The sequence below is a fragment of the Prosopis cineraria genome, unplaced genomic scaffold, assembly GCF_029017545.1.
Source record: "Prosopis cineraria cultivar Desert tree isolate PC_DT_omini unplaced genomic scaffold, ASM2901754v1 PC491, whole genome shotgun sequence".
NCBI lineage: Eukaryota > Viridiplantae > Streptophyta > Magnoliopsida > Fabales > Fabaceae > Prosopis > Prosopis cineraria.
In genome coordinates, this window is record NW_026555816.1 from 21,986 (window position 1) to 48,214 (window position 26,229).

Here is a 26,229-nt window from a genome sequence, read left to right on the forward strand (position 1 = left end):
TCCTTTAATTTTCGTTCATGTTCTTCCATTGCCCAGACTTGTTTCTTATCTCTCCTCTTTGATTCTTCCACCTTGTGTCATTCTCTTCCCCATTCTTCATCAATTTCGTTCCTCATCTTTCCAATTCCAGCATTAATGTCGTCCATATTCAGTCACATATTTTCTAGATTCAAGATGTCTTCTCAAGCTTAAGGTCTGATTCAAGCAAAGAGGAAGAGCATGAGAGGCTGATCATTTAGAGCTCTAAGAAAGATGACTTGACATTATGAGATTTCCAGATTTGTAATTGTTGTTCATTTTCTTGATTTCATGTTCTTGTCTTGATTCTTTGAGGATTTCGAATTTTGAACCTGTTTTGGTTGAAGACTTTGTGATTCTAATTCAGATTTGATGAGAATATGAATGTTGAATTTAGATTTTCATGCTATTTTCAGTTCTGGAATTTATGATTTACCTTGATGTTCTAGGGTTATTTCATAAGTTCTTGCTGATTCTTGTTCAAGTTCTTGTGTAGACTTGAGTTAGATCCATATTGGTTATATGAATTTGACTTAAGCTATTTTTCTTCCACTAGTTTTGGTCTGAAACTTGTGTAGAACAAGGCTGAATATAGTGTTAATTTCTAAGTTCACTTGACCTAGATTCATTAGTGTCCATTGAGTCTAATGGTGCACCACACTTAGAGGTTTCTAAGTGTCTCATTTTAGGTTAATCAAGAAGGTTTATGATGTTATAATTCTGAAAATCAATGATTAATGTTAGAAAATCTGACTTGGGCTCACCATAATCATCATTCATTTCATTCCAACTAAAACAGAATTTTACAAACATTTATTGTTGCATTATAGAGTTAGTTTAGTCACTTGAAAATTTAGATTAATTTGTAAGCATTTGAACAATGATTTGTATGCTTTGCTCTCTAGGGAAATGACCTAGAATACTCACTTCTACATTCTAGTAAAATTTGATAGCTCAAGGCAACTAAAGGGTTCATCAAATGATGGGAGATTGAAGGAGATGGGATGATGGTGAAGAATCAGAGGGTCTAAAGTTGGTAGAGAATGGATGTTATCTCACCGCCTTTCATTGCTCTCTTTTCTAGTTTGAATGATCGGGAAGAAGAATATAAAATCTGAACATTAAGAAAATTGGGAAAATTACAAGAGATGGCACAAAGTTTTCCTGTTATTACATGGAAGACAAAGGCCCTTTAATAAATTTTTCCATAATTTAAAACAAATGAAACCAAACATTTGATAGGATTCGGACTTTGAACCTTTAGGTAAGCTACTAACATGGATTTTTCTAGACAACTACTCCCAATTTGTTGTAAACCTAAAATAAATAAATTAAATATCACTTTAGAGATAATTTATTTAATTGAAAATTTTGAGGTCATTACAATAAGTTATACCAACAACTCCTAAAGCATGGCAACAACAATACATACAGCACTATATCACATGTGCCAAACCATATAAGGAGCCTATGGCTCCCATGCTTGACACTATGGTTATACCAAACTACTCCTAAAAGTGATAAAAAGTAACATATGATAACTATTGTTTCAATAACAATTGGTCATTCTAACTTACACCAACGTACCAATTAAAAGTCAGTTCACAAGCCATATTTAAATACATATACCTACTTTTCACAATCCATTGAAAAACCATTTCTCAAAAGGGAATGCCATTTTTTCATAATCAAAATAATTACATCAAATAACTTAAATTAAGCTATGCTTATCTTGACCACACCCTTATGTCCCCGCCACTTACACTTTATTACCATAAACTGCAACCTAAACTGTGGACACACTTAACTAAAAGTGCATTATCAATGGAATACAACTCCCTTCCTAAAAAGGAGGTGTCTATCATCCTAAAACTCAAACCAGGGTGACAAGAAACTATAAGAAAAGGCCAACTATTATGCAAATAGTAGAGGTGTACCACCTGACAATCAGAATATCGAATCTCAATCTCCCATATATAGTCATCACATCAAACATCAACTACCTTATTCACTCTTTGTATCATGTTTCAAAAATCAACTAAAATCATTCATAATCAACTAAACATGCTTGTAAGCTTTAAACTCATTTCATAAAATTTCAATACACCTAAGCATGCTTAAAAATATTCAAGGTTATCTAATATAGGAAATTTCTTACATATCCAACATTTGACAGTGACTAGCATACTTGAAAAGAATTAAAATACAATGTAATCAATTTCAGAGATCAACGACATGCAAAACAAAGTAGTTAATAAGCCCTTAGTGGGCACAACAGCATTCCTAGCTTACATATAAATACATATTAATAAAATATACATCATAATATAAGAAATAATAATTCAATGTTATCTCTTTCCAAGCTTAAAAACAATCACAAGCACGCATGAGAGCAACACCGACAATTAACAATTAATCTACAACACATAATAATGTTACACGTTAATACAACTATAATTGATGCATTAATCCACTATAATATTTTAAGTCTCCTATTTTACCTATTAGGCTCAAACATTATTTTAGTCCTACTTCCACCAATTTCCAACCAAAACAAACTCATTCAAGTTATCCCCAATAACCAAAATTTCCATTTATGTTCAAACCCTCCAAACAGTCCAAATTCTTAATTTATAGCTTATTATCAATTCCCTCAAATCATAACCCTCCTTTTTTAACAACATGTCAAAACATTCAAATCTACATTCCACTCTCAATAATTATTTATAGATCATGATATCATAATTTAACCAATCAAAACCCCACAACCATCAAATTCTCCAATCATTCTTTTAAAATTTTAATTCAAGCATACCAAATGGATTTTACAAATTTTAAACACCTCAACACTTTATTCATTATTAAATCACTTTCAAAAACTACTCAAAGGCCTACAATTTTCAATTTTTACAATTATATCAAAAAATTATTTTTTTGAGTAAAATATCAACTATTCAATAGTAACTCAAATTAAATCAAATTAAGATTCTTTTCACTTAAATTTTTTTAACTGAAATAATTTTTTAGCCAAACAATGTTCAAATTGTTCATACCAAAAACACTTCAAAAAGTTCACATTAATTCTCCTGTAAGTGAAAAAATCATCCAAACTTGTGATTTAACCATATAATAAATTTCTAACAAGTATTTATAAGTTACTCATAACTAATTATTAAAGTTCCAGATAATAATTAACTCCAAAATCAAAATCCTTCTTTTTACACTATTTAGGAATCCTATAAAATTTCAAGTTCAAATTTGAGTTCAAATAATGAATTTTAAACCAATAGAACCTCAATTTCAACCTATATAAACATAATCCAGACATTAGATTCAAATTTCCAAGGTTAGAATATCATTAATCATCTCAAATCTCCACTTTGTTACAAACATAAACATCAAATTCTCCAAATCAAACATTTGAACAAATATAAGATGATAAAATACTTAATCTAACTCCACTAGCATACTTAAACTCAAATAAATTAAAACTATTTCAAATTCAAAACTATAAAAAAAACCCTAAAATTTCACTATCAGAAATTCAAAAAACTAGATGGAAGAAGGTAATTGAAAAAAGATAAAGAATACTCATCTAGCATTTAAAATCTTTAAATATTACTCAAAGTATCATATAATGGAGTCCAGCTCCAAGTATCTCTCACCCCCCTCGCCCTCGCTCTCGGAGGAACTGGAAGAAGAAGCAACGTGAAGTAGAAGCATGAGAGAGGGAGCAATGGAAATGAAACAGTGGGGTTTATTATAATAGTGAGGGTTCCGCATATACCTTTCTCATTTCTCTCTATCCTTTTTTTTTTTTTGCTTTTGCATATTTATCTAAACAAATATCCTAATCCTCTTCCATGATCATCAAGCATTGGTTTAAAATTACATTTGAGTCCAAAATAAGACTATCCTTGTATAATTTTGCTTAGTCATAATTTCTTTGATATCCAAATGAATATTATCTCTCTAATGAAAAAATAATTTATATATATATTAATCCCACTAAATCTTATTAATATATTTTTCCAAAAATCTTAAATTGGAATTATATCCTAATGTAAGGCCAATAATCATCTCCTAAGTAATTTAATCATTTTCAAATGTTCTCTCTAATTTCTATTAACTCTAAATAGTTCTTAAATTTAAACTAGGATATTACAACTAAGCTCATTCTCCAGTGGATGGCACCATGCACCATTTTTTAATAATTAGTTCGCGAGTTGCGAACTGCAAAAAGAAAGAGGATAGGAGAAATAAAGAAGCAACAATAGGAGGAATTCATATGGGTGCTAGGGTTTCGTTTCTTGGTCTTCTTGAAGCAATCCAAGCTTGCATTTGTTGAGATAAACTTCCATTATTCCTTAAGTAAGATTTTGAGTTGTTGGGTGATATATTGGTTGTTATTTAAATTAATGAGAATTGAATGGAGTTACTGAGAGCTAGTAAATTCATTAGCTAGGAAGTTAGGCTGTTAAAGTGTGAGTTTGGGAGCTAAAATTAGTGTTTAAGTGGATTCTTAGTGATGATTGTTGCTGTTAATTATAGATTAACCTTGTCGCATGTTTTTATAGCTCTCTATAGGCTCAACAAGTAAGTCATTAGAGGTGACCTTTAAATTCTCAAAGGTTGAGGTAATTGAGAAAATTCTATCTTATGCTAATTGCTTATTAGATTGATTTTGATTGCTTGTAAACATGATTAGTATGGTTTTTATTCAAATATAAACTTGTTATTGTTTTAGAAAATGTGATGTAAGTGTGGCCTCTTTGTATTAAATGAAATGAGTTCATTTTGATAAATGTTTTTATAATATTGAAGTCAAGAAATGAATTATTTTAAGTAAATATGAGCTTTTAAGATAATACTTTATATTTCCATGTGAAATATAATCAACATCATAGGTGGCCCCAATAATTGGTTCGAGGTTTGGGTCTTCTTGAATCTCACCTAAAAATAGATGTAAGCATATATTACCTAAACCCTTAATCCTTACGTCCTCTTGGATTGGGTGTACAGTAGAATTTGTGACACCCCAATAAATTTAAGAATTAGGAGAATCTATGGTTCAAGAGTGAGTGTAGCATCCTTGATCAGGTAATTCTTCATTATTAATGAGCTTGGACTAGTCCTTGTACACAGACTTAGCCCTATTGAATTGTCAACTCATAGATTTAATTGGCAATATATGAAGGAAATAAGGAGTAGTTGATTATGCATTTGTAATACCAAATGACTTGATAATGAATTGAGTATTGGTATGATTTTATGTGTCCACTTTGCATGCCATTTTGATTTGACTTGCATATGTACAACTTTAAGTTTTTTTTATTATTAAGTGGTTATGCTCACTCCTATTATATATTTTACAAGCTCTAACTTTATGAAGGTCAATGAGAAGGCAACTCAGGTATAAGAATTTGTGATTCCTACACTATGCCTCTTTCTTTTGATTTTAGTTTACTTGTATCATTGCATGTTACCTGTGACGATTGTTTGTATCTAGTGCTCTAGTATTGTTGCATATGCTTTTTAAAGTTTAATCAGGGCCTAAGTACTAGTGTAAGTAAGTTTATGAATATTTTGATTATTGTAAAAGTATAGTTTATGAAACTATGTTGTTACGCCTCCACTATGATTTTTGATGATGTTAGGGTTGAAGAATGAAAATGTAATATATGTACGATGTGGTATGTTGTATATGTTATCTCTAATCCTTAGGGTTTGATCTAGTTGTTTGTTTTGGCTCTTGGTACTTTGGGTTTGATTTTGGGCATCTTGGAGGTTTTGAAAAGTGTGAAAAAGAGGTTTTGGTTATGAGTTTCCAACTTTTAATTATATTATAATTTGGGAATAAAATCATTGCCATTAGTTAATTAACTGTTTGATCTTTTTGCTGATACTTAGATCACCTTGAACAAACATTGGATGAAGGCCCATGATGTATTGAAAGTTTGCTCCAAATGTGATGGTATGATAACATCAATGTTGTCGTTTTTGTGCAATGCATCTGGGTGGATGGTGCCTTCAACACGGTGCATGATATTGAGAAGCTTGTCGTGACACATTGTTGTATCAACTATAGTGGAAATGACATTGACTGTGATAAGTGACTCTAGTTTTCATAAAAATGTTTTTTAAGTACTATTTTTAGAGGTTTTAATTATCAAATAATATTACATGTTTTTGTGTACCCCTTAAACTCTAAATGATGGTTGTTTAGTCCTTGATTGTTTGAAATATACTCTTGTTCCATTTTGAATCCTATAAATTGGAGACATTATACTATTACACTATTAATTAATAATTAATGATCGGCTTCAACGTTTTCTAATATACTAGCATCTCTTAATTATTTTTAATAATTTCTATTATGATAGGTTATTTTTTTTTACTATAATAAGGTACGCATATAATTTATGTTTATTAATTTACATTCGCAAGTTTAATTCTTAGAGGGCAAGAGTTAGCTTAAAAATTGTCAAGCCATTCTTTTCTTTTTTTTTTTTTTTTTAATTCTGCCACACAAGTGATGCAAAGCTCCTGCCATCTCGTATTGAAAAAAAAAAAAAAAACCTCCGAGTACCTGGGAATCAATTCGGCGCGAACTTCCCTACACCGCTTCCCGTCTTCGAAAGTGAGAGGTTGAGAGCAAAGCGACGCGCGTTGGCGCCTACTTCCTTCCTTCCTTCGTACCAATCTGAAGCTTCGAAACTGAGAGCACGTTGCTGCTCGCCTTGCTGTTCAGTTCATGTTGTTCGCACTGCTGTTCGCCCTCGCCGCTCAGATCAAGGTTCACGTTGCTGTTGATTGATGCCTGCTTCTCTCGCGTTGCTCTCAAGGTTCGGTTTACGCTTCCTCACACTCTGGTTTGAATTTTGGTCTGAGATCTGGAAATGATTAATCCCAAGGTTCAATTTTTGCTCTGATTTTTCCTGTTAATGATTGAATCCCAGTGTTGTGAATGTCTTCTGCTTGAATGATTACAGCTCTGGTGTTCAAATTTTGATTTCTTTTCTTCGATTGTAGCTCGGAAATTTTCTGGTTGAGGATTTGATTTTTAATCCTTGTGTATTTTCTGGTTGAATATTTGAGGAGTTGATATTTTTTGATTGATATGGGTTGAATGATTGAAGTTGTGGCTCTTTTTTCTTTGCTTTTTGGTGCTTATTTCTGATGAACAGCAACAATACAATTGAGTCTGCTCCTCCTCAAGGACGTCAACAACAAATTATTGAGCATGTTGTTGATGGTTATTTGGTTTTTCATTGTTATTATGTTAGATATTTTTATATATCTGGCTACCAACTTCCCAGTGGTGTGCTATCACTTGTTCTTGGTTGATCACTGTCTGTACTGGTTTTAGCTGGTTCGTTGGGACCATTATTCTGAAGAAGGTTGCTGAAGTTACTGCATGAATGGGAGGCATAGAAAACAAGTCGGTTTCTGATATGAAGGAGAATATTTTGTGCATATTTAAAGATTTCATGACTGGGTAATTGCAAATTTACTGTTAATTGCGTAATTAATTTGTCTGCACTTGCAATAATAGATTAGGAAGTGATGGGCTTTTTGGCCAAGAGCAAACAGATTACATGCCTGCATTTATAGACCCTTTAAAAGTGGGGAATTCTTTGAGATATTTTATTTGTATCATTAGGAACTCAACCTGTTCCTTAAGGGAAAAAATATTTTCCTTTTGCGCAAACTGTCAGAAGTGAAAAATGAGATGCAACAATTGAAAGCATTCCTCCCCTGTAAAATGAAAAAAGAGATTCAAGTTGATATGACTTTGATTCTACTAAAATAACTTAAATTTTACAGCTAACTCATCTCAAGATGCATGCTAAACTAAATTAATTGACGGAAGAACTTTACATGAAAATATTGTAAGTATCAATTAAATAGATTACTGGCTTACTGCATTCTGAGGTTTAAAATCTTTACACAAGCAATACTATCAGAGTTCAGAAGGCAAGCCTTGAGATAATTATGTCTGAACATTTTAATTAGTAATCCCTACACTCAGGGAATAGTGGGAATAAAAAATTAAGGTGGAGGTGAGGGAAAAAATGAAATTTGAAAATAATGCATAGTGAAAACTTCATCACATGTTTATGTATTATTATTGGTGAAGCCGACTCTTGATGTGCAAATATGTGTTTACTTTGTTTCTCTTTCTCTCTTGTGTTTACTGAATTTTAGAATAGCTTTATTTTGTTTTTTTCTCTTGTTCATATCATGTAATTTAAATTTTTACCCTGTGGCAGGATTACAAAAATTGATGAGTTGGGGACTGCTGGAAGCAGGCTGCTGATTGGCTTTCAACAAGCACTAGGTACTTGGTAGTTTTAGAAAGTTATGTTTATCATGTGTTACTAGTGCAGAATAATAATTCTTGTTACCTTAGTTATGTTATACCTTTTCACATTATCATGCAGAGTACATTCGTAGACCTCCTATAGATGGAACTTCTGAATTAATTGACAAGGTAATTAAAGCTAATGGAACAGAGAGACTTAAAGTGTATATTGAAGCTGGATGCAGGAATTCCCTTCACGGAGTCCAGAATGTAAACAAGAGTGAGGGCTACTTTTTAACCTTCTTGATTTGAGTGTCAGATAGATTTTGAAAAGTAAACAAAAACGTGTTCTAGTACTCGCTCCAGTTCTATTTACGTGACCCATTCTAGAAGCTTTTCATAGTCCTTAAATAAGACCTTTTGCAAAATATATTAAGCATTTATGATTATTTTTCAGACTTGTCCTTCATTGGAAGTAGGATTTTGACTTTATATGCAGAAAAAGGGAGCCCCACGTACCATTTAATGACTTTAATGAAGAGTAATTTTGGAATGTTATGATAATTTTTGGTAAAATCAAGAAAATTAACAAATTTTAACCACTTTTCATTTAAAAATGTCTTATAAATAGGACTAGAAGGAGTATTATTTTCCAGATTCATCATTTTATTAATAATTAACCCTAAGAGTGGCTGTCGTTATATTCAAGATTTTCCACTTGACTGCAAGTTCACTAAAGTTAGCCAAACTTTTATTGACAGAAATTCTCAATTAATAATTATATTTGCTTTGCATACTTTTGAGAAATATGATTCAAGCAAAGCTCTATATTCAAGGCACACAGTGTCAAAGTTTCTTGTATCTCTCTTTTCCCCCGTTGACTGGTTTTTTTTCGGCTTCCAGCAGTTTTAATCAGTTTATCACCTACTGTCTGTATTTGAAGCATTTTGAATGAAGTTAGTCTCTCACGAGATAATTTTGTTATTAATTTAAATAGCAACTAAATTGTGAATCACTTCAACTTTATTGCTTTCTTTCCTGCCTGATAATAATAATTTTCATTGTGGCAAATGTGTGCATATGGAAGTGAATTCATGCAAACTTGGACTTGTTGACCACATAAGCAAAGGTTAGCTTCCTTTTCATGTGATTTATTACTTTCTACCATATTCATAATAACAAAGACGTATGTTGAAATACATTTCTTCTTAAAGGGTTTGGAGCTGCATGTCATTTCTTTAACCATTTGGTGTCTATAGCCTTTATATATTCTATCTTCACTATTTTTTACATGCCATTTCTCCATGAAATAAGTAATTAGGTAGCATTCCAATAACAAATGCTATTCGTTATAGTTTCTGTAAGATTTTTACCAACTTGGGTCAAAGCAAGTACACATACTACTAGCTCAAGCATGTTTCAATATTGGCAATGGACTGAAGAGAATTGTGTAATTAATATTTAGCTGATGACAACGAGTCTGTTGAAATACTAGTTAAAGCATGCTTGTGATCTAAAGCTCTGGGTTTTAAAATTATTCTTGACAGAGATGAAACAAACACTTTATCTAATATCTCTTCATATTTTGTGTTATCATATCTGGTGAAGTGGCTATGATCATTGCGACCTACTTTCCTGCAATAGGGAGAGAAGAACGAGTTGTTAGTCCAGGGTTATATTGATATTTGCGTTTTTTGTATTATTGGCATATGAGTAATGTCATTTCTCTCTCCCTCTCTTTATAGTCAACCTGGTTGAAATTTTCATTTGCAGCTCTCGTTGATTCCCCCCTCCTTTCTGCATGACTTTGACAATGAAATGGTCGATCTTGTCTTGCAGCCAAAGTATTTCTTGAAGAACTTGAAGGCCTTTTGGGCGATGTTACAAATTCCATACAAAGGACAGATGGAGATTTATTTCCCATTTCAGAGAAGGATTATGATGGTGAATTGAATGATCATGCAATCCGTAATAATATGGTAACATCTTTATTTCTTGCTTTTTGAAGGAATTTTTAATTTTAATGCAATGGCTATCTTCTAAACCCTTGTATGAAAGGTTTTATGACTATATATAAAACTACAAATATTTATGTCAGACCCTTCTTTTAAATTGGCCGTTTACATGCTCGTCCTGAGAGAGATGTTGTCATGATATTTTTAGCTCGCTCAAGAATCCTGTCTTTTTCACAGGAGGAAATGGTCTTCTCTGATTCTCAAAATATTGACGTCACTCAATTAGCTGCTCTCATGAGTATCATATACAGTATGGTCAAGCGAGAATATCTGATGCAGGTGATGTAAATGATTATGAGCTCTTTTTAATCATTGTTATCAGTCAATTGTGAACATTAAAAAAAATCCCCCTTATTGTTGCAGGAAAAGATCGTTTCGGCTTTAAATCTCAAGTCTTCGTTAGGAGAACTCGAAAGCTACTGCCTAATGTGGTCCTTGCGGCCCTTTATAAACGATGACATCATGCATCAAGCTTGGAGACTTGTTTCCTGACCGTCCTGTGTTCCTGCTTGAGGTGGAACAACCCAATAACATGTTTTGCTCTTAGGTCTAAAGTTGGAAATTAATCATGTGGAAAAAATAATTAATACAACAGACTTCATTTTTGCTCCGTGTACATGACTCTGATTATGGCTTTGTCGCCTTGAAATCTTACTTGGCTGACCTTTATCTGCATTAATCTGGCAAAGTTGGGCATTCTACTCGGATTTTCAGATCTTTCCCAGTTATTGCCTGTGTATTCTATGCCTTACCATTTCATGGTTATGGAACTACTCAGAAGATTAATTTCTTTCAGTGAAGTTGTCTATTAGATTAAAATTTTAGAAAATGGGTCTACTCTTTTTAAAATTATTTCATTGGCCATTTTGATAATTTTATCAGAGAGAGCCCAGAACAAGTAAAATTTAATAATGATAATATGATACCAATACAAAACTGCCAAGTCCAACTTAATGTAGGCCGCGAGATACAATCATTAAAATAATAATCAACATATACCTAATAACAAGGAGTAATATTTGATTATTTAATACAATATACGCCCTTAAGTTTGGAGCCGTGCAAGTTTATGGTTCCTAACTCTCTTCTTTGCCAAGGGCTTTGGTATTACAAAAATCTCCCAATTGGTTTTTGGATCTAACATGTTGAAGACTAATTGTAATTCTCATGAAAAAAAATGACAATTTATTTCTGTGTTTAGTGCGCCTGTGAAAAATATGATTGTTGTCAATGTGAGTTGCTGTTTGTATAACACACCAAATTTTTTTTAAAAAAAATAATTTAACTCAACCATAGTTGGGTTACAGCCACCCAACACATTTTTATATCAATAATTTCAATATAAAATATTTTATAATTGGCTTCAATTCACACACTATAACATTTTAAATAAATTTTTACCTTCCATATGCCATTAGGCTAAATCACATTTGTCCATCCTTATACTCCCAACAAATAAACTATATCACATTTGTCCATCCTTATACTCCCAACAAGTAAAATAAGCAATTTAATAAATTTTCAACACAAGCCAGTTATTTGGCCTTATAATCATGCCATTTTAACCAATCCAAAGTAAACCAAATATTAAAATTATAGTCATCCAAATTGTATCAAAAATAGAAATAGTTTGAAAGGCATGATTACATTTATATATTCATATAGTTGACAATAAACAAAAAAACCCTAATATTGGCAATATAACACATTATAAATCATAAATTAAATACCCAAAAGAGACAATGGATCTATACCACTAAGCCTCTGGGACTCCTCCACGTGTTACTCGTGGCTCTTCTCCTGAAAGTTGTTAACCACATAATGAGACTCAAAAGTTCCAGTAACCAAAGCCAATTTATGATAGTGTATACAAACAGTTAAGTGTGTGCTTACTAAGTGAGAATTAAAAATAATATAATTCCAACAAATATATGAAATATTACAATACACACAAACAACCATCCTTATATCCTTCCATTAACCTCGAGCCGTAGCCCTCACTCGATGCTAAATTACCCGGTTAAAGGTAGATTAGCCCGAACCCTTACAAACCACCTATTGAGCTCCAATAGGGGCGTACCACGTGGCACATAAATAATAATAATAGCAAGTCTCCCAACACCTCCCACAATAATTAAACAAATTCATAATAATATTACACAATTATACAATATTACAAAATTCATAATTTTCTCAATAATCACTCAATTAACATGAAGTAACACTAATCACAAATTAAAAGCATGGTTACCTTGTGGCTTTTTTAATAAATTATTCCTTAAAATTTCTCTCTCACCATAATCTTCACCAGTAATACAATCTACAAATAACATATTATTTATAAATATTAGTTTTAATTTTTGAAACTAATAAAATAATTCTAATAATAGAATTAAAAATATAACATAATTCCTAATCTCAATCTTAATACAAATCTATAGTTAATACTATTAAGTAAAATTTTTAACTCCTCTTTTAATTATCAATAAACATTAATAATCTAAAAATTAACTTCTAAATTAATTTCTATTATCAAAATTTTCTTTTTATTTCATAAATTCGTACCTAAAATATCCAAAAATTAAAATTGAGTCTCTAGCTTAGAATCATAATCCTATAACCATAATAATTCATTTCTCATCCCAAATAATCATCTAAACCTCAATAAATCAACATATATTTTCAGATCTAGTTTAGAATTTGATCCATAAGCCACAGATTCAAAGATCATCAACAAATTTATACTCTAGAACATTTATTATACTACTGACAACCTCAAAAACCATATTTATTCAACATAAATTCATCCCTCTTCTAGATCTTAAATTTTCTACCACTACAAACTCAAAAACCAAAGAAGAAGGATGACTAAGAAAAATTTTTAGAACACTTACTTAGTCTTGAAAAGCTTAAAATCACACCCTAAATATCCTATTAAAAACTCTTACTCGGTGAACTTGGCTCACAGGTGCTCTCTCTGCCTCAGCTCACACACGAAAGAAGGAATGAAGAAATGAAGGAACAGGTGAGTTTTTATAAAAATTCAGTGGGTCCCACACATTTTTTTTATTATTTCTTCTTTTCTATCTCTCCCCTTTTTTTATATTATTATAATATACAATGATTGCATCGAAAGCGTTCATGTTTTCTTCCTTCTTTCCTTTCTCTTTCTCATACCTTTTCTCTTTCTTTCTTTTTATAATAATAATAATAATTTAATAATATTTTATTGATTTATTTTTTTAATTAATTAATTTTTTTAAATTTTTTATTTTAATTTAGAATTATATCCTAAATTAGATTTAATAATCATTTTCTATTAATTTGCTTACCTCTAAATATTTTTTCAAAATTTCTATTAATCCAAATTAACTATTAAAATTTAAATTGGGATGTGACAGTTTGACTATCACACAAAATCTGTACAGGCTCTGTAATAGTCAAGCTTAAACCTTTCAGCATTTTGTTTACCCAAGTAACTTCTACCATAGCTGATCCTAATGTTCTATATTTGGCTTCAATCAAAGATCTGGAGATTGTAGGCTGCTTCTTGGATTTCCAATAGATTAAGGAGTCTCAAAACTTTACCATGTATCCAAATACAGATCTTCTAGTGTCACAGGTATCTACCACGCGTACAACTGCTTCCATGTGAGATTTTCTCGGAGCACTTAGTAATTGACTCAGCTTTGCACAATAAAACTCAAATCAGGTCTGGTGGCAATTAAATAAGAAAGTCTACCTACCAAGTGCCTAAAGGTAGAGGGTTCTTCTTCTTCTTTTGTCTTTAGTTGCTATCTTACCATCTGCACTCAGTCTGCAATTCTACTCCATGGGAATACTTCATGGGTCTTGCACCACTAAGTCCTATATCAGAAATGAGCTCTAAAAGTATACTTCCTCTGATTGAGTACAATGCGGACCTTATTAACTCAATGCCCAGAAAATATTTTAAATTTCCCAAATCCTTAATTTTGAACCTTTGATGCAAGTAATTTTTGACTTCATTAATACTCTTCAGACTATTACCTTTAACAACCAAGTCATCAGTGTAACCTGAAACAATAACCAAATCAGATTTGTTTTGCTTAATGAAAAGGGAACATTCATACTTACTTTGTCTAAATCCCCTTGAATTAGTGCCTCATTAAGCTCAGCATTTTTTTGACTTTATGCTCGCCTAAGGCCATATAGGGATTTGTGCAATTTACAAATTTTACCTTTTTCTAATTGCTTGAATCTTCATAGAATGTCCATAAAAACTTCTTCATTAAAATCTCCTTGGAGAAAAGCACTTTGAATATCCATTTGAAACAATATCCAGCCACATATCACAATAATAGAAACTACTATTCTCATCATGACGGTTTTAACAACTAGAGAAAAAATCTCAAAAAAATATACCCTCTTTTGTTTGCTATATCCCTTAGCCACTAACTTGGCTCTGATACCGTGATAAATTTATCATAAAGAGTCGAAAACAAATAAAATTTATTAATAGTACCTATACAAAACTGTCAAGCCCACCTCATATAGGCCATGAAATACAACCACTAGATAATTAGAATTTCACACAATCTCAACTAATTAACTACTTAACATACACCTAATAGCTAGAAATAATTTTTGATTATTTAATACAATTAACACATTCAAGTAGATCAAAACTTAAATTTTCATTTATAGAGAAACCACAAGCTTGATATAATAGATAATATATATCAAGCAAGACGGGTCTATTTATCCCAACCTTAAAAATATATTCTCAATTTTCAGTATCTACCATTTAAATATTTCTATCAATTTGAATTCTATACTTTTGCAAGTTGGTCAAATATTATGGCTCGTTTGGTTTGGGGTAAATGAGGTGGAAAAAGTAGACCTTTCAAAGAGTGATTAAATTCTAATTGATTGTTTAGTACATTAAAAAGATTAACTTATTAAAAAACTTTGTCTGTAACTTTTCTTAGAACTAATTTACTTATTGGGTGGAGTCTAAATTTTGCTTCTTTAGTATTCATTATATATTTTTAAATTTTACCTCCGATATTCATTGTATGATAGAAGCTTGACGCATTAACTTAACATATCATTTATAATAATAAAGTGACAAATTTATAATATATTATATTAATTTATACTATCAAAACTTATACAGCATATGAAATGGGACAAAGAACATTCTGATATCTTGTCAATCCAAAATGGAAATCATCAACTATAATTACTATATTGACATTGAATTTTAAAAACATTTTTTCATGACAAATGGCTACATACGCTCCCCCCCCCCCCTCTCCCAACAAAGAAAATCAATATAATCAACTGAATAAGGTTGGCAATTGTGATTTTGTACCCATATTTTCATTCTAGCCCAGTATCTTGGCACATGCTTATCAATCAACATGCAGGCCCGTTAAAAAAGCATCTGCCTCATTCAAAAGAAACCCAAAAACAAAGAGAACGAACAAAAAAGACATGAAATGATGAAATATAAACAAATTATTCTTATCCTTCAATCGGTATGTTCTTCCAACTTCTATCATTTTCCTCCCCCTTTCTAATCTCCCAATCGTATTTTAACGGAGATACTTTCTTGTCCTCCTCCTAAGGATCTCGCTTTCCTCCTTCGCTTTTTGGCTCGTGCTTTCTACCTATTAGACGACGGTCTTTTTCCTGTCAAGAGCCAGTCCGACTCTATTTTCTGGCCATCGTTTCCGGGGAGCTTTGTGTTTCAGTCCGTAGCTTGCAAGATACAAGGATAAGTAAATTGAGATCCAAATTAACGTCTTCTGTAGCATCAACGGAGCCGTCCCGGCTAAGGCAAGTTTGAAGAAATCCAGTCTTCATGGTCAAGACTCTAGAGTTCTATCTTTCTTGACTCTTCTCGCTTGAATTGAATTTATTGAACTTGAGCTTCACTTTACATTTGCTTATATCTCTGAAGGTTGACCCAAAACTGCGACATCTCTTTGAGTCTGTGATTTGCCAATTTTGGATTTAAAGAAATGTTGTGGAGAGCATGTTGATTTGAATGTGCGTACTAGGTGTTCGTTTTTCTTGCCTAAATTTACTCTATGCAACTGACAGAGACACTTGCATTCATTGATATCTAGTAATTTCTCCTCTGACCCTGTAAAACGTAATTGATTTGATTAAGCTAAAGATATAGTCTGTCTCCAATTAGGCAAGTCACAGTGAGACTAGCTGATATATGGTATAAATGTGAGCCTACTTGGTTAGTGACTAATGATATGGATGGACTTGCCAACCTTGAAACCTTTAAATGATGGTATTTTGTCTGGTTTCACACGAGTCAACTGACCCAGAACGGAGATGGCATCTTTGCAGATCTAGGTTTTCGGAATTAGACAAAAAGACATCTTCTCGGGGCTTCAAGATTCTTGAGGGTTCAGAATGTAATTTACTGGCTACCGGGGTGCCTGTTTGTTTAGTCAATGAGTTTGTAAGTGACAATGAATTTGTGTGACGGATGGATAATTTTATTATTGGGAAAAATATTCAGGGGGCTAAGTTGAGAGGAGAATAATCTCTCAGAAATCAAATAATCAATTTAATTTTCATTGTTAAGCGAATTCAGTTTTTTTTTTCCCTGTCCAATAATGACTCGTCTTGCGGATTGCTCCTCTTGCTTTTTAACTGTAGTTCGATTCTATAGAAGTTTTGGAGCCTGATGCATATTGTACCATAGAGAACTTGACTGTGTGTAGTTTGCTATCTGTAGCTTGTTGATTCTTGACATGAGTCACCACTTCCTCAAGCTTACGTAGCTGCTTCTCTTGTCTGGAAATTGAGTAAGTTGTTGGTTTGACTTTCTCCTTCGTGAGGTATCTAAAATTATTGTTCAATCATCGATGAATAAAAATATGCCATGTAACTAAAAGAACAATTTGAGGGTGTTGCCAATGTTCAACCATACAAGTTATTCTTTCTACTTGGGTGCACGAGGAAACATGGAAAAGAGGGAAAAACTTCCAATTTGTATAACTCAGTATTTAACACTATTGCAGAGGACATTAAATTAACATTGCTATTTATAGTTCATTCTTTGGGTCATGTATTAGGAAATGGTATATGATAACATTGAGCACGGCACTGTAGATAATTATTGATAGGAAAACTTGAGAGGATAATGAAGCCTCCTATCTCTATTTATACCATGATTGATTATAATGGGGAATACTGTGAAACTGATATAAGCAAGGTTGATATCCCTATCTCTAGGTAATGGCAGGGATAACTATCCTTGAAGATTGCTGTATATATATGCCCTAACAATTTTGTTATTTTAGAAAGCTCTTTAATGATAGCCCTGTATATTTTCCAACAGATGTAATTTGCTAAAATTGATTAATTACTTTCTTTTCTACAAAATGTATAACTTGGGACCATGTTATCACTGCACTTCCAAAACTATATTCAAGTAATGAATACAGTTTGCTCTTTAATGCAGATTTAGTTCTAGAACTTTATAATTTTGTGGATTTCATTGAAGAGCTTCTCAATATTTCTTTTGGAAGTATCTTATTTTTGGCCATCCATTTGAAATGCTTTAATTTTATAGCATATAGCACTTCCAAATATAAGTTGCTCTTTTGTTCTATTAATGCAAAATGATGGATGAGTATGGCTTTTACTGGTTTTTGGGAGCAGAGTTGTTAAAATATAATGTTCAATTTATATAATCTTATCTTCTTGTAAAGCACGTGTATTGGTTTTTATTTTTCTTTGGCATGTGAAAGTTGTCATTGCATGGCATTAACATTTCTATGTCGTCTTTGAGTTCCTCTGAGGAAGAAGCATCTGGTTTGTGTGTGTCTCTTATTACATGCTCGTGATAACATATTCTGAAAGGCTCAAAAAGCCAAGTGGCAGTCTGGTGAAAATGTTTCCATTTATGGTGCATTTTTTTAAAACAACATTTTGTAAACTTTACAAATGACGTACAATTTCTGGAGTGGAATTGGTTACCCCTAAGGGAGTGAAGTGCTAACTCCATTCTCTCACTTCATATGAGTTAAGGATTTTTTTTTTTTAAATTTTAATAATTTCTGTTATTTCCTAGACATATAAATAGCTGATTTAGGACTGTTGTTTGTAGCTAAGTATCATTTCTATTCTAATAGAGACTTGGTAGTATGGGATACCAAGTCCCACATCGAATAGTATGGGATGCTCAATGGGGTATATAAGTGGGTTGGTTTTCCCACTTCAATAGCTAATTTTTGGGGTAGGGTTCCCAATCCCATTTAGGTACCCATCAATTGATATCAAAGCCTCATTGTCGGTGCTTGGTAGTATGGTATACCAAGTCCCACATTAAGTAGTATGGGATGCTTAATGGGGTAGATAAGTGGGTTGGTTCTCCCGCTTTAACAGCTAGCTTTTAGGGTAGAGTTCCCCATCCCATGTAGGAACCCATCATATTCCTTGTACTTGGGGAGATTCTCGTAAGTTATTAAGAGCTTGTGAGTGAAATTCTTACTCATATCTTCCTACTGGTGTTTCTTTAATGAAAACTATTTTTCACACCCCTACCTCTAACATGAATTTGGAGAATGTACTGGAAATAATGTTATTGATTTTGTGTGTGCTTTTAATCTTGTCCAATGAACTTACTTAAAATTGAAGAGTTTCGGCAAAATGCAGCATTAATCCAGTGCTTCCTCTTCATAGCTTTGCGTATTTTTTTAGGCAAGCTAAAGCACCACAGTATTATAATTTTAAAAGACGTGCATTTTACTTTTTATGACATTGTTTGGTACCACACGACAATAGCAAGAGAGGAGAGAGGGAGAGGAGAGCTTAAGCTATTGGTTGCGGCATTCAACTATGCTTCTTGTTGGCTTTTTTGGTAGGCCTGCTATCGTTTTTCTTTTGAATCTTGAACCAGTGTTCAACAGTGGCTCTCTTCTTTGAAGAGACATTTTAACATTTTTATATCAATTCACTTCTTCAGATCTTTGTTGAACTCATATCAAAGTTCGGTAATCTCTTTAAGTCTTCTCTGTTACTTCTTAGAGCATTTGGCTTCACACTTGAATGATTATGGAACTTTTACAAAGCATTTAGTATGGGCTGTGGCATATATTTATTCAATTGAGAGGCATATTCTTGAATGAATTGGTCGTAAACGATATCTTTTCCCCCTAAAGTGTTTGTTTCAGTAATTCAAAAGGATAATTATTACAAAACTTTTGCATATTTATAATATCAAAAATAGTGAAGTGGCATTGGTGTCTGCTTGGTAATCAATTCAAAAGAGTAAATTGGTAATTTTCTTTATTCTAATTTCCTTTTATTTCCAAATTTATGATTATTTGTCTAAACCTGATTCCCTGCCTATGTAATGCTGTTGAATATATTATTTATAATCTAGAAATTGCATTTAATCTCTCACCAACATTATGAGTTCAGCTAATCCCACAATAATGCATGGATGATGTTGGACTAGGGTAGTAAGTGTACTGACAATGCTATTTTTTATGACTGGTCAACCTTTGTGCTTAGATATCTATATATATGCCTGTAGACTATTCAACATTTCTGCCTTCTTGTTAATCTCAATGCTGATTATCACTGAACTTGGTAAAATGAAAAGGTTAATAACTGAAAAATAAAATTAATCAGTAATATCCTTTGCATGCTGAAGTTGCGCATTGAATTTTGATTGGTGGATCCAACTCAATTAGAATCAGTTTTGAAATTATTCATTGCATTGATACATAGAAAATCCGGTATGAATAAACCCATTTTACCTCTCCTATACTGATTAGGTAAATCAAATTTCTTGTTCCTTAATCTATGCAGATAAAATGTGTCTATCTACATATATTCTAATTTCATATAATAAGTACATGCTTTTTATTTTTGTAGATTTATCAGAATATGTTGTCTTATCTTGCCCTTTGTCACTCATCTTGTGTGTGATCTACTTCTTTTCTTAGCTTTCTCTTGGATTTAGGGTCACGAGTCTTTTCAAAAGGTGTTCTGTTGTCTAATTCAGATAAGGAAAGGGACTAGTTTTCTCTAGTAAACTGATGTAATTCTTTTTGTTTTTTTTGCTCGTTCCCTCTGTGGTTTCCTGCGTATTTTGGAGGATATCTGTTTCTCCTGCTTTTATTCCGTTTATCCCTTTATGAATTGCTGTTTCATCTATTTAGGGTTCTTATAATATAATTAGCGTATTTTATTATTGTGGAGCAACTTTTGCTTCAAACATGTACTTGCTATCTTAAAAGCTCATTTGAATTACACTGGAGGTTTGCAGGTCTATCCCATTTTGACTAATCATCATACATCACGAACTGCAGATACAGCTGGTATTAAATATGGAGTTGAATACCATTAAAGATGCATTTGACCGTGTTACTAAGAAGCAAAAGTTACCTAGTTCTAAGATTCGAGAAGCGATTGATCAGATTAACCAAGAAATTGAGAAAGCTATGAACAAGATTCTGTCAGCCGATGGTCCAGACTCTACGCTTGATCACAGATCTGTCCTCAGTGAACTCAATACAAGTTTACATAATGTTTCACCACTTGGCCAACTGGAAGGTCCGCAAAAGGAGCTTAATATAGCACTCACCAAGTATGGGAAGATCCTTGAGAGATCCTTCAACCCTGATATATCAAAGGCTTATAGAAATATTGATTTTGATATACACACACTAAATCAAATAATTGCGAACCATTTCTATCATCAGGGCCTCTTTGATTTTGGGGACTCCTTTATAAGTGATGCCAGGGAACCAGAAGCTGCTGCCGTTATGAAATCTTCATTCCTGGAGATGTACCAAATACTCGAAGCAATGAAGAGTCAGGACTTGGGGCCTGCCCTCGACTGGGCCACCACTATTTCTGATAAACTCACACAAAATGGATCTGACCTTCTTTTGAAACTTCATTCAATGCAATATTTAAAAATAATTCAGAGTGGAAATAAAGGTGAAGCTCTTGAGTACGCTCGAACTTACCTTTCTCCTTTTGCTTCCAGTCACATGGTTGATGTCCAGAAACTTATGGGCTGTCTTCTGTGGGTCGGAAAGCTTGAGCGGTCTCCATACCATGCATTACTATCACAGAGTAACTGGGACAGGCTGGCTGAAGAACTAAAAAGGGAGTTCTGCAATCTCCTGGGTCAGTCATACAACAGTCCTTTGAATGTGACTGTGGCAGCAGGGATTCAGTGTTTACCTCCTCTTCTTAAATTTATGAATGTCATGGTAGGGAAGAAGCAGGAATGGCAGTCCATGAACCAGCTGCCCGTACCAGTTGAGTTGGACCGTGAATTCCAGTTTCATTCTGTTTTTGTTTGTCCTGTGTCGAAGGAGCAATCCACTGACGATAACCCTCCTATGTTGATGTCGTGTGGCCATGTCCTTTGTAAGCAGTCTATCGCAAAGATGTCCAAGAATAGCACAAAGGTGTTTAAGTGCCCATATTGTCCCACTGATATCGACGCAGCACAATGCAGGCAGTTATTTTTCTGATGTCAATGAACTGTTTGAAAAAAAACACACACCCTTCCTCCCCCTCTCTCTCGTGTAGCAAAAAAATCTTTGTTGTAGAGAAGTTCCACTGTGAAGCAGGGGCAATTATCGTGATGGCAGAAACCCATGCCCTGTTGTGATGTCTGTTTGTTTGAACACAAGAAATTCTTTATCAAAAAGCAAGTTCTTCAATTGCATCAGTAGCGTGCTTGTTATTGCATCCTCACAATTCAAACGTTGGGTTTTTCCCACAGATCAAGGGAAATGTTTTTTTTCTAAAGTAGTGGGGTGTTAATGTAGTGAGCTTGATGAGCCAAACTGATCAAGGGACATATTTGTCTCTTTAAAAGTATAATTAAAGATTTCATTAAAAAAAAGTATAATTAAAGATAACAATATAATTTCTTAACGATAAAGTCTCTAACATCCGTGATAGTATTATAAGAGGATAATTTGGAGAATCTTCAGTTCATGTAAGTTTAAGAGCTTTTGTTTAGTCGTTGAAGATGTTGATCTTATTGAAGTCTTGATTCCAACATGGCTTTAACCCTTCCATAATACTCACAAGTTCATCAAAGATCAAAGGGGTTAGAAACAAAATCTTTTTTTTTTTTTTGGCAAGGACCTTTTATCAAAATATCATTTTGGCTTTAAATGAAGCATTCAAAAGTTGTGTCCCCTCTTTAGTAGTTAATAGAACCATCTACTTCTTATCTAACCTGGCCATCTTGAGATGGTGACCATCTAGATTATCCCTTTAATTTGTTGCTGCTTCTAGTTTGAGATAATCAATAATCATTTTAACACTAATGAAGGCAATGTCTCCTTTAAAAATGTTTTCTTCTTCAAAGTAGAGTTTGTTACATCTAGCTTTTCACACATATATACATACATAACATATATTAGCAAACATGAACAAAGCTTCTTGGTTATGGTGTTCTTGTAGCTCTAACCCAAGCTTCATTATCAGCATTCCATAAAAACCAGTCTGTGTTCGAGACAAGATAATGACAATGAACAAATTGCGGCAAAGTTACCCAGATACTATAACAAAAAATAAAATTTATTCATATATTATGCTTTACAAAATATTTACTCAAATACTATAAATTCAAAAATTAACATCTACCAAACAGAGTTTTAAAAACCTTTTGACACACAACTTGGTGTGTGTCAAACCAACTTATGTGTGAGATAAATTTTTTTTTTTTAAAAAAGCAAGCATAGAGCGGTGAGAACTGACACCCTATTATTCTATCTCTCTTCCCCTAACTCACTACATTCTCTCTCTCCCCTCTTCCCTCCCCCACTCTCTGTCACACACACAGGCTTGTATATATATTACTTCCTCCATTTAAAATTATAAAATATTATTTAAAAAATTAGATGTTAAAAAATATAAGATATTTTTAATCTTTTAAAGTATAATTATTATTTTTTTAAAAGTGTACCTATTAATAATGACTTTATATTTATTATATGGTGTTTAATAGAGACAAATATGAAAAGATAGGGTTAGTTTGAAAGTAGGTAACTACTTTATTAGATGATGAGATTCAATTAAAAATGTCTTACATTTTTTAACGGGGTGAGTAATGTTTTCTTCATTTAAATATATTATTAACTTCTTCATAAATAATATGAAATAATATAGAATATACCTTAAAAATAATTTATATAATATATTAATTATATATTATAACCAAATTCCTTTTGAAACTATTAAAATTAATAATAAATACTTTTAATCCAAAAGTTAAAAAAATTGATTTTACCAATGTTTAAATTTTTATTAATTTTTATATAAAAATTTATTTAAAAACATAACCTATATATATATTTTGAGTTATAAAAATTATATATTTAATTTTAAAGTTATATAATCTATTAATAAAAATATAGAAGTCCATAATTTTTTTAGAAAAAAATTTAAGGATTTTAATCCTTAAAGTTATCATATTTAATTGATTAAATTATAAAAACTTGATTAAAACAAAATAAATCACAGGCACCTACGTCAAAATTGATAAAATTATAAGGACCTGAAAATTAACTTTTTCTTATTATTAAATAATAATAATATTTAAAAATAAGTTTTAATATTTTATTTTAGTAATTTTTATATAACACATGGTTTATGTATTTATATTTTATTTTTAAGGTATATTTTATATTATTTCATGTTATTTATGAATAAGTTAATAATATATTTAAATGAAGATAATGTTAATATATGAGAGAGAGAGAGAGAGAGAGAGAGGAAATAGTGATTTAGGGGAGGAGAGATAGAATAATGTAAGTCCTACCACCTAGGGCTACTTTCTTAAAAAAAAATTATCTCACTCATAAATTGACTTGATACACATCGAGTTGTGCATCAAAATATTTTTAAAACTCGGTTTGATATATGTCAATTTTTGAATTTATAATATTTGAGTAAATATTTTGTAAAGTGTAGTATATAAGTAAATTTTATTTTTTATTATAGCATCCCGTAACTTTGCAACAAATTGCCATTGCCCTTGGGGTCCATATTATAATTATATCTATGCAGGCGCGGAACCAAACTCGCAAGGCTGGGGGGGCCAATTTTGTAATATATAATTATATATAGATCAAGTTATTTAATTTTTATTAATAATTAAAAATAATTTTGCAATAGAATTGAAAAAATTTAGAAGATGACAAATCATTTATATAAGACTTAAAAAATAAGAAAAGAGCTTTCCAAAGTATATAAAAACTCACGTTATAAAATTTAAGAAAAATTAATAATATATTTATATTTTTATCTACTATTATTTATAAAAATATTTTTTAATTTTATTTATAAGTCATTTTAACATGTTTCATTGAAACCAAGAAAATCTTAAAACTTATTAATTTTATTTAAAAATTTAATAAGTTTTTAATTTCAGACCTCTTAAATGTATATACTTTAATAATATATTTTATTTCTTCAATATTTAATAGAGGATAAAAGAAAAATTTATGATGAAAATTTAATACTTTAATTTATAAATAGGATAAAAAAAATACTCATACCTCTATCCTATAAGTGAAAAAGCTACACACGAGAAAATATAGGTGCTAGAAAGTAAAGAATGTATAATTGCATAGGAACTAGGCAGTAAGAAATACATAGTGAAAATATGATAAAAGTTAAAATTAAAAGATTGAGGGGCCAAAACAGTAACTGTTCCTTTATAAAAAAATCATCCTATAAGTTGATAAAAAAATTTTAAAAAAAAATCTGGGCCCCCCTAAACTCGACCTAGGTCCGTCTCTGTATACATGCACTATATTTCTATTCGAATACTTGATCCAGACTGAATCCGAAAATGACAGGGAAAAGGTTCACTTATATATTGGCCATTCAACCTTTCTTTCTTCTAACTTCGTAATGAATATGGCTCCCGCGTAAGAATAAAGGTGCAAGCTAATAGCCAATATTCAGGTAAAAAAAAAAAAAAAAAAAAGCTAATAGCTAATAGCCTCTTGCATCTGAATTTTACTTGGGCTTGTTCTTGGTTCAGGTTTGTTATCGTTCCAGGCCCACGCTTAATCCACCTTTTTTCCGAACGTTTTTCAACTCAACAGCTCTTAGCCTCTAACGGCCCCATGGGCAAGGCAGGGTTACTAAAAAGTTACTTTCTTCTATTACTTTTTTTGGCCAAATTTCTTCATTTCTGTTGAAACAACGGTTCATTCTTAACTTTTGCCAGCTCATTAACGGATCTAATGACAAAGGATAATCATGACATAAAATATTAGTTAAAGGAAATTAATTAATACCTATATATAATATAATAACTCTAACAAGTTAAATTCTTGTAAGTCATGAACAATGCAACTTATTTCTAAACAATCAAAACACTAGTTCCATTTTACTGAAAAAATGCCAATGAATCAGTGTAAGTTATATATTTGGTCTCTTCTTTCATTATAATTCACAAGAATCTTAGAATTTGAAAATCCACTGAAAAAGACAATCACTGAATTCCTGTAACAGAGAAGCCAAACATGTTACCGTTTGTATGTGTAAATAAAGGGGGAAAAATCAAAACAGATAAATAGTGATGAAAAAAGTAACAACAAAACACTAATCCCCAAATTTGCATGGTCCCCTTCCCGTCCTCGCGGCGAAACATTTATGCTTAGAAGCATAAGCAAAGACTGAGCCTTTATTGGGATTTACATTTATTATTATTATTATAATAACGAATAAATAAATAAATGGCCCTTTAGAGATGCACATTTGGAAAGTAGGAACAAAAGGAGACCACTCATGAACAGCACTTAACAGTGCTCTAAAAGTTTTGCGCAATTTAAGGACCTGTTCAGGAGCCCCCCTCCCTGTGTGGCTCCTTCCAAAAGG

The 26,229-nt window shown here is 31.9% G+C and overlaps 2 protein-coding genes across 8 annotated transcripts; both read left to right on the forward strand.

Annotated features, from left to right (window-relative positions):
• Positions 1 to 6,567: 6,567 nt before the first annotated feature.
• LOC129297295 (uncharacterized) lies at positions 6,568 to 11,045 on the forward strand. Of its 3 annotated transcripts, XM_054935647.1 has the most exons (8): positions 6,569 to 6,863; positions 7,388 to 7,516; positions 8,292 to 8,359; positions 8,463 to 8,603; positions 9,411 to 9,452; positions 10,163 to 10,302; positions 10,516 to 10,617; positions 10,702 to 11,045. In XM_054935647.1, the coding sequence occupies exons 2-8, from the start codon at positions 7,440 to 7,442 to the stop codon at positions 10,828 to 10,830; spliced, it is 699 nt and encodes a 232-aa protein (XP_054791622.1). In that variant the 5' UTR covers positions 6,569 to 6,863; positions 7,388 to 7,439; the 3' UTR covers positions 10,831 to 11,045. The 3 variants fall into 3 exon arrangements, with proteins under 3 accessions (XP_054791623.1, XP_054791622.1, XP_054791624.1); XM_054935648.1 differs by lacking the exon at positions 9,411 to 9,452 and having other exon boundaries at positions 6,568 to 6,863; XM_054935649.1 differs by lacking the exon at positions 7,388 to 7,516 and having other exon boundaries at positions 6,570 to 6,863.
• Positions 11,046 to 15,825: 4,780 nt separating this feature from the next.
• Positions 15,826 to 22,048, forward strand: LOC129297298 (protein RMD5 homolog). Of its 5 annotated transcripts, none has more exons than XM_054935652.1 (3): positions 15,826 to 16,189; positions 17,084 to 17,153; positions 20,673 to 22,048. In XM_054935652.1, exon 3 carries the CDS (start codon positions 20,691 to 20,693, stop codon positions 21,849 to 21,851), a length of 1,161 nt encoding a protein of 386 aa, XP_054791627.1. In that variant the 5' UTR covers positions 15,826 to 16,189; positions 17,084 to 17,153; positions 20,673 to 20,690; the 3' UTR covers positions 21,852 to 22,048. The 5 variants fall into 5 exon arrangements, with proteins under 5 accessions (XP_054791627.1, XP_054791625.1, XP_054791629.1 ...); XM_054935650.1 differs by having other exon boundaries at positions 15,826 to 16,161; XM_054935653.1 differs by lacking the exon at positions 15,826 to 16,189 and adding an exon at positions 16,782 to 16,804.
• The last annotated feature ends 4,181 nt before the right edge of the window (positions 22,049 to 26,229 follow it).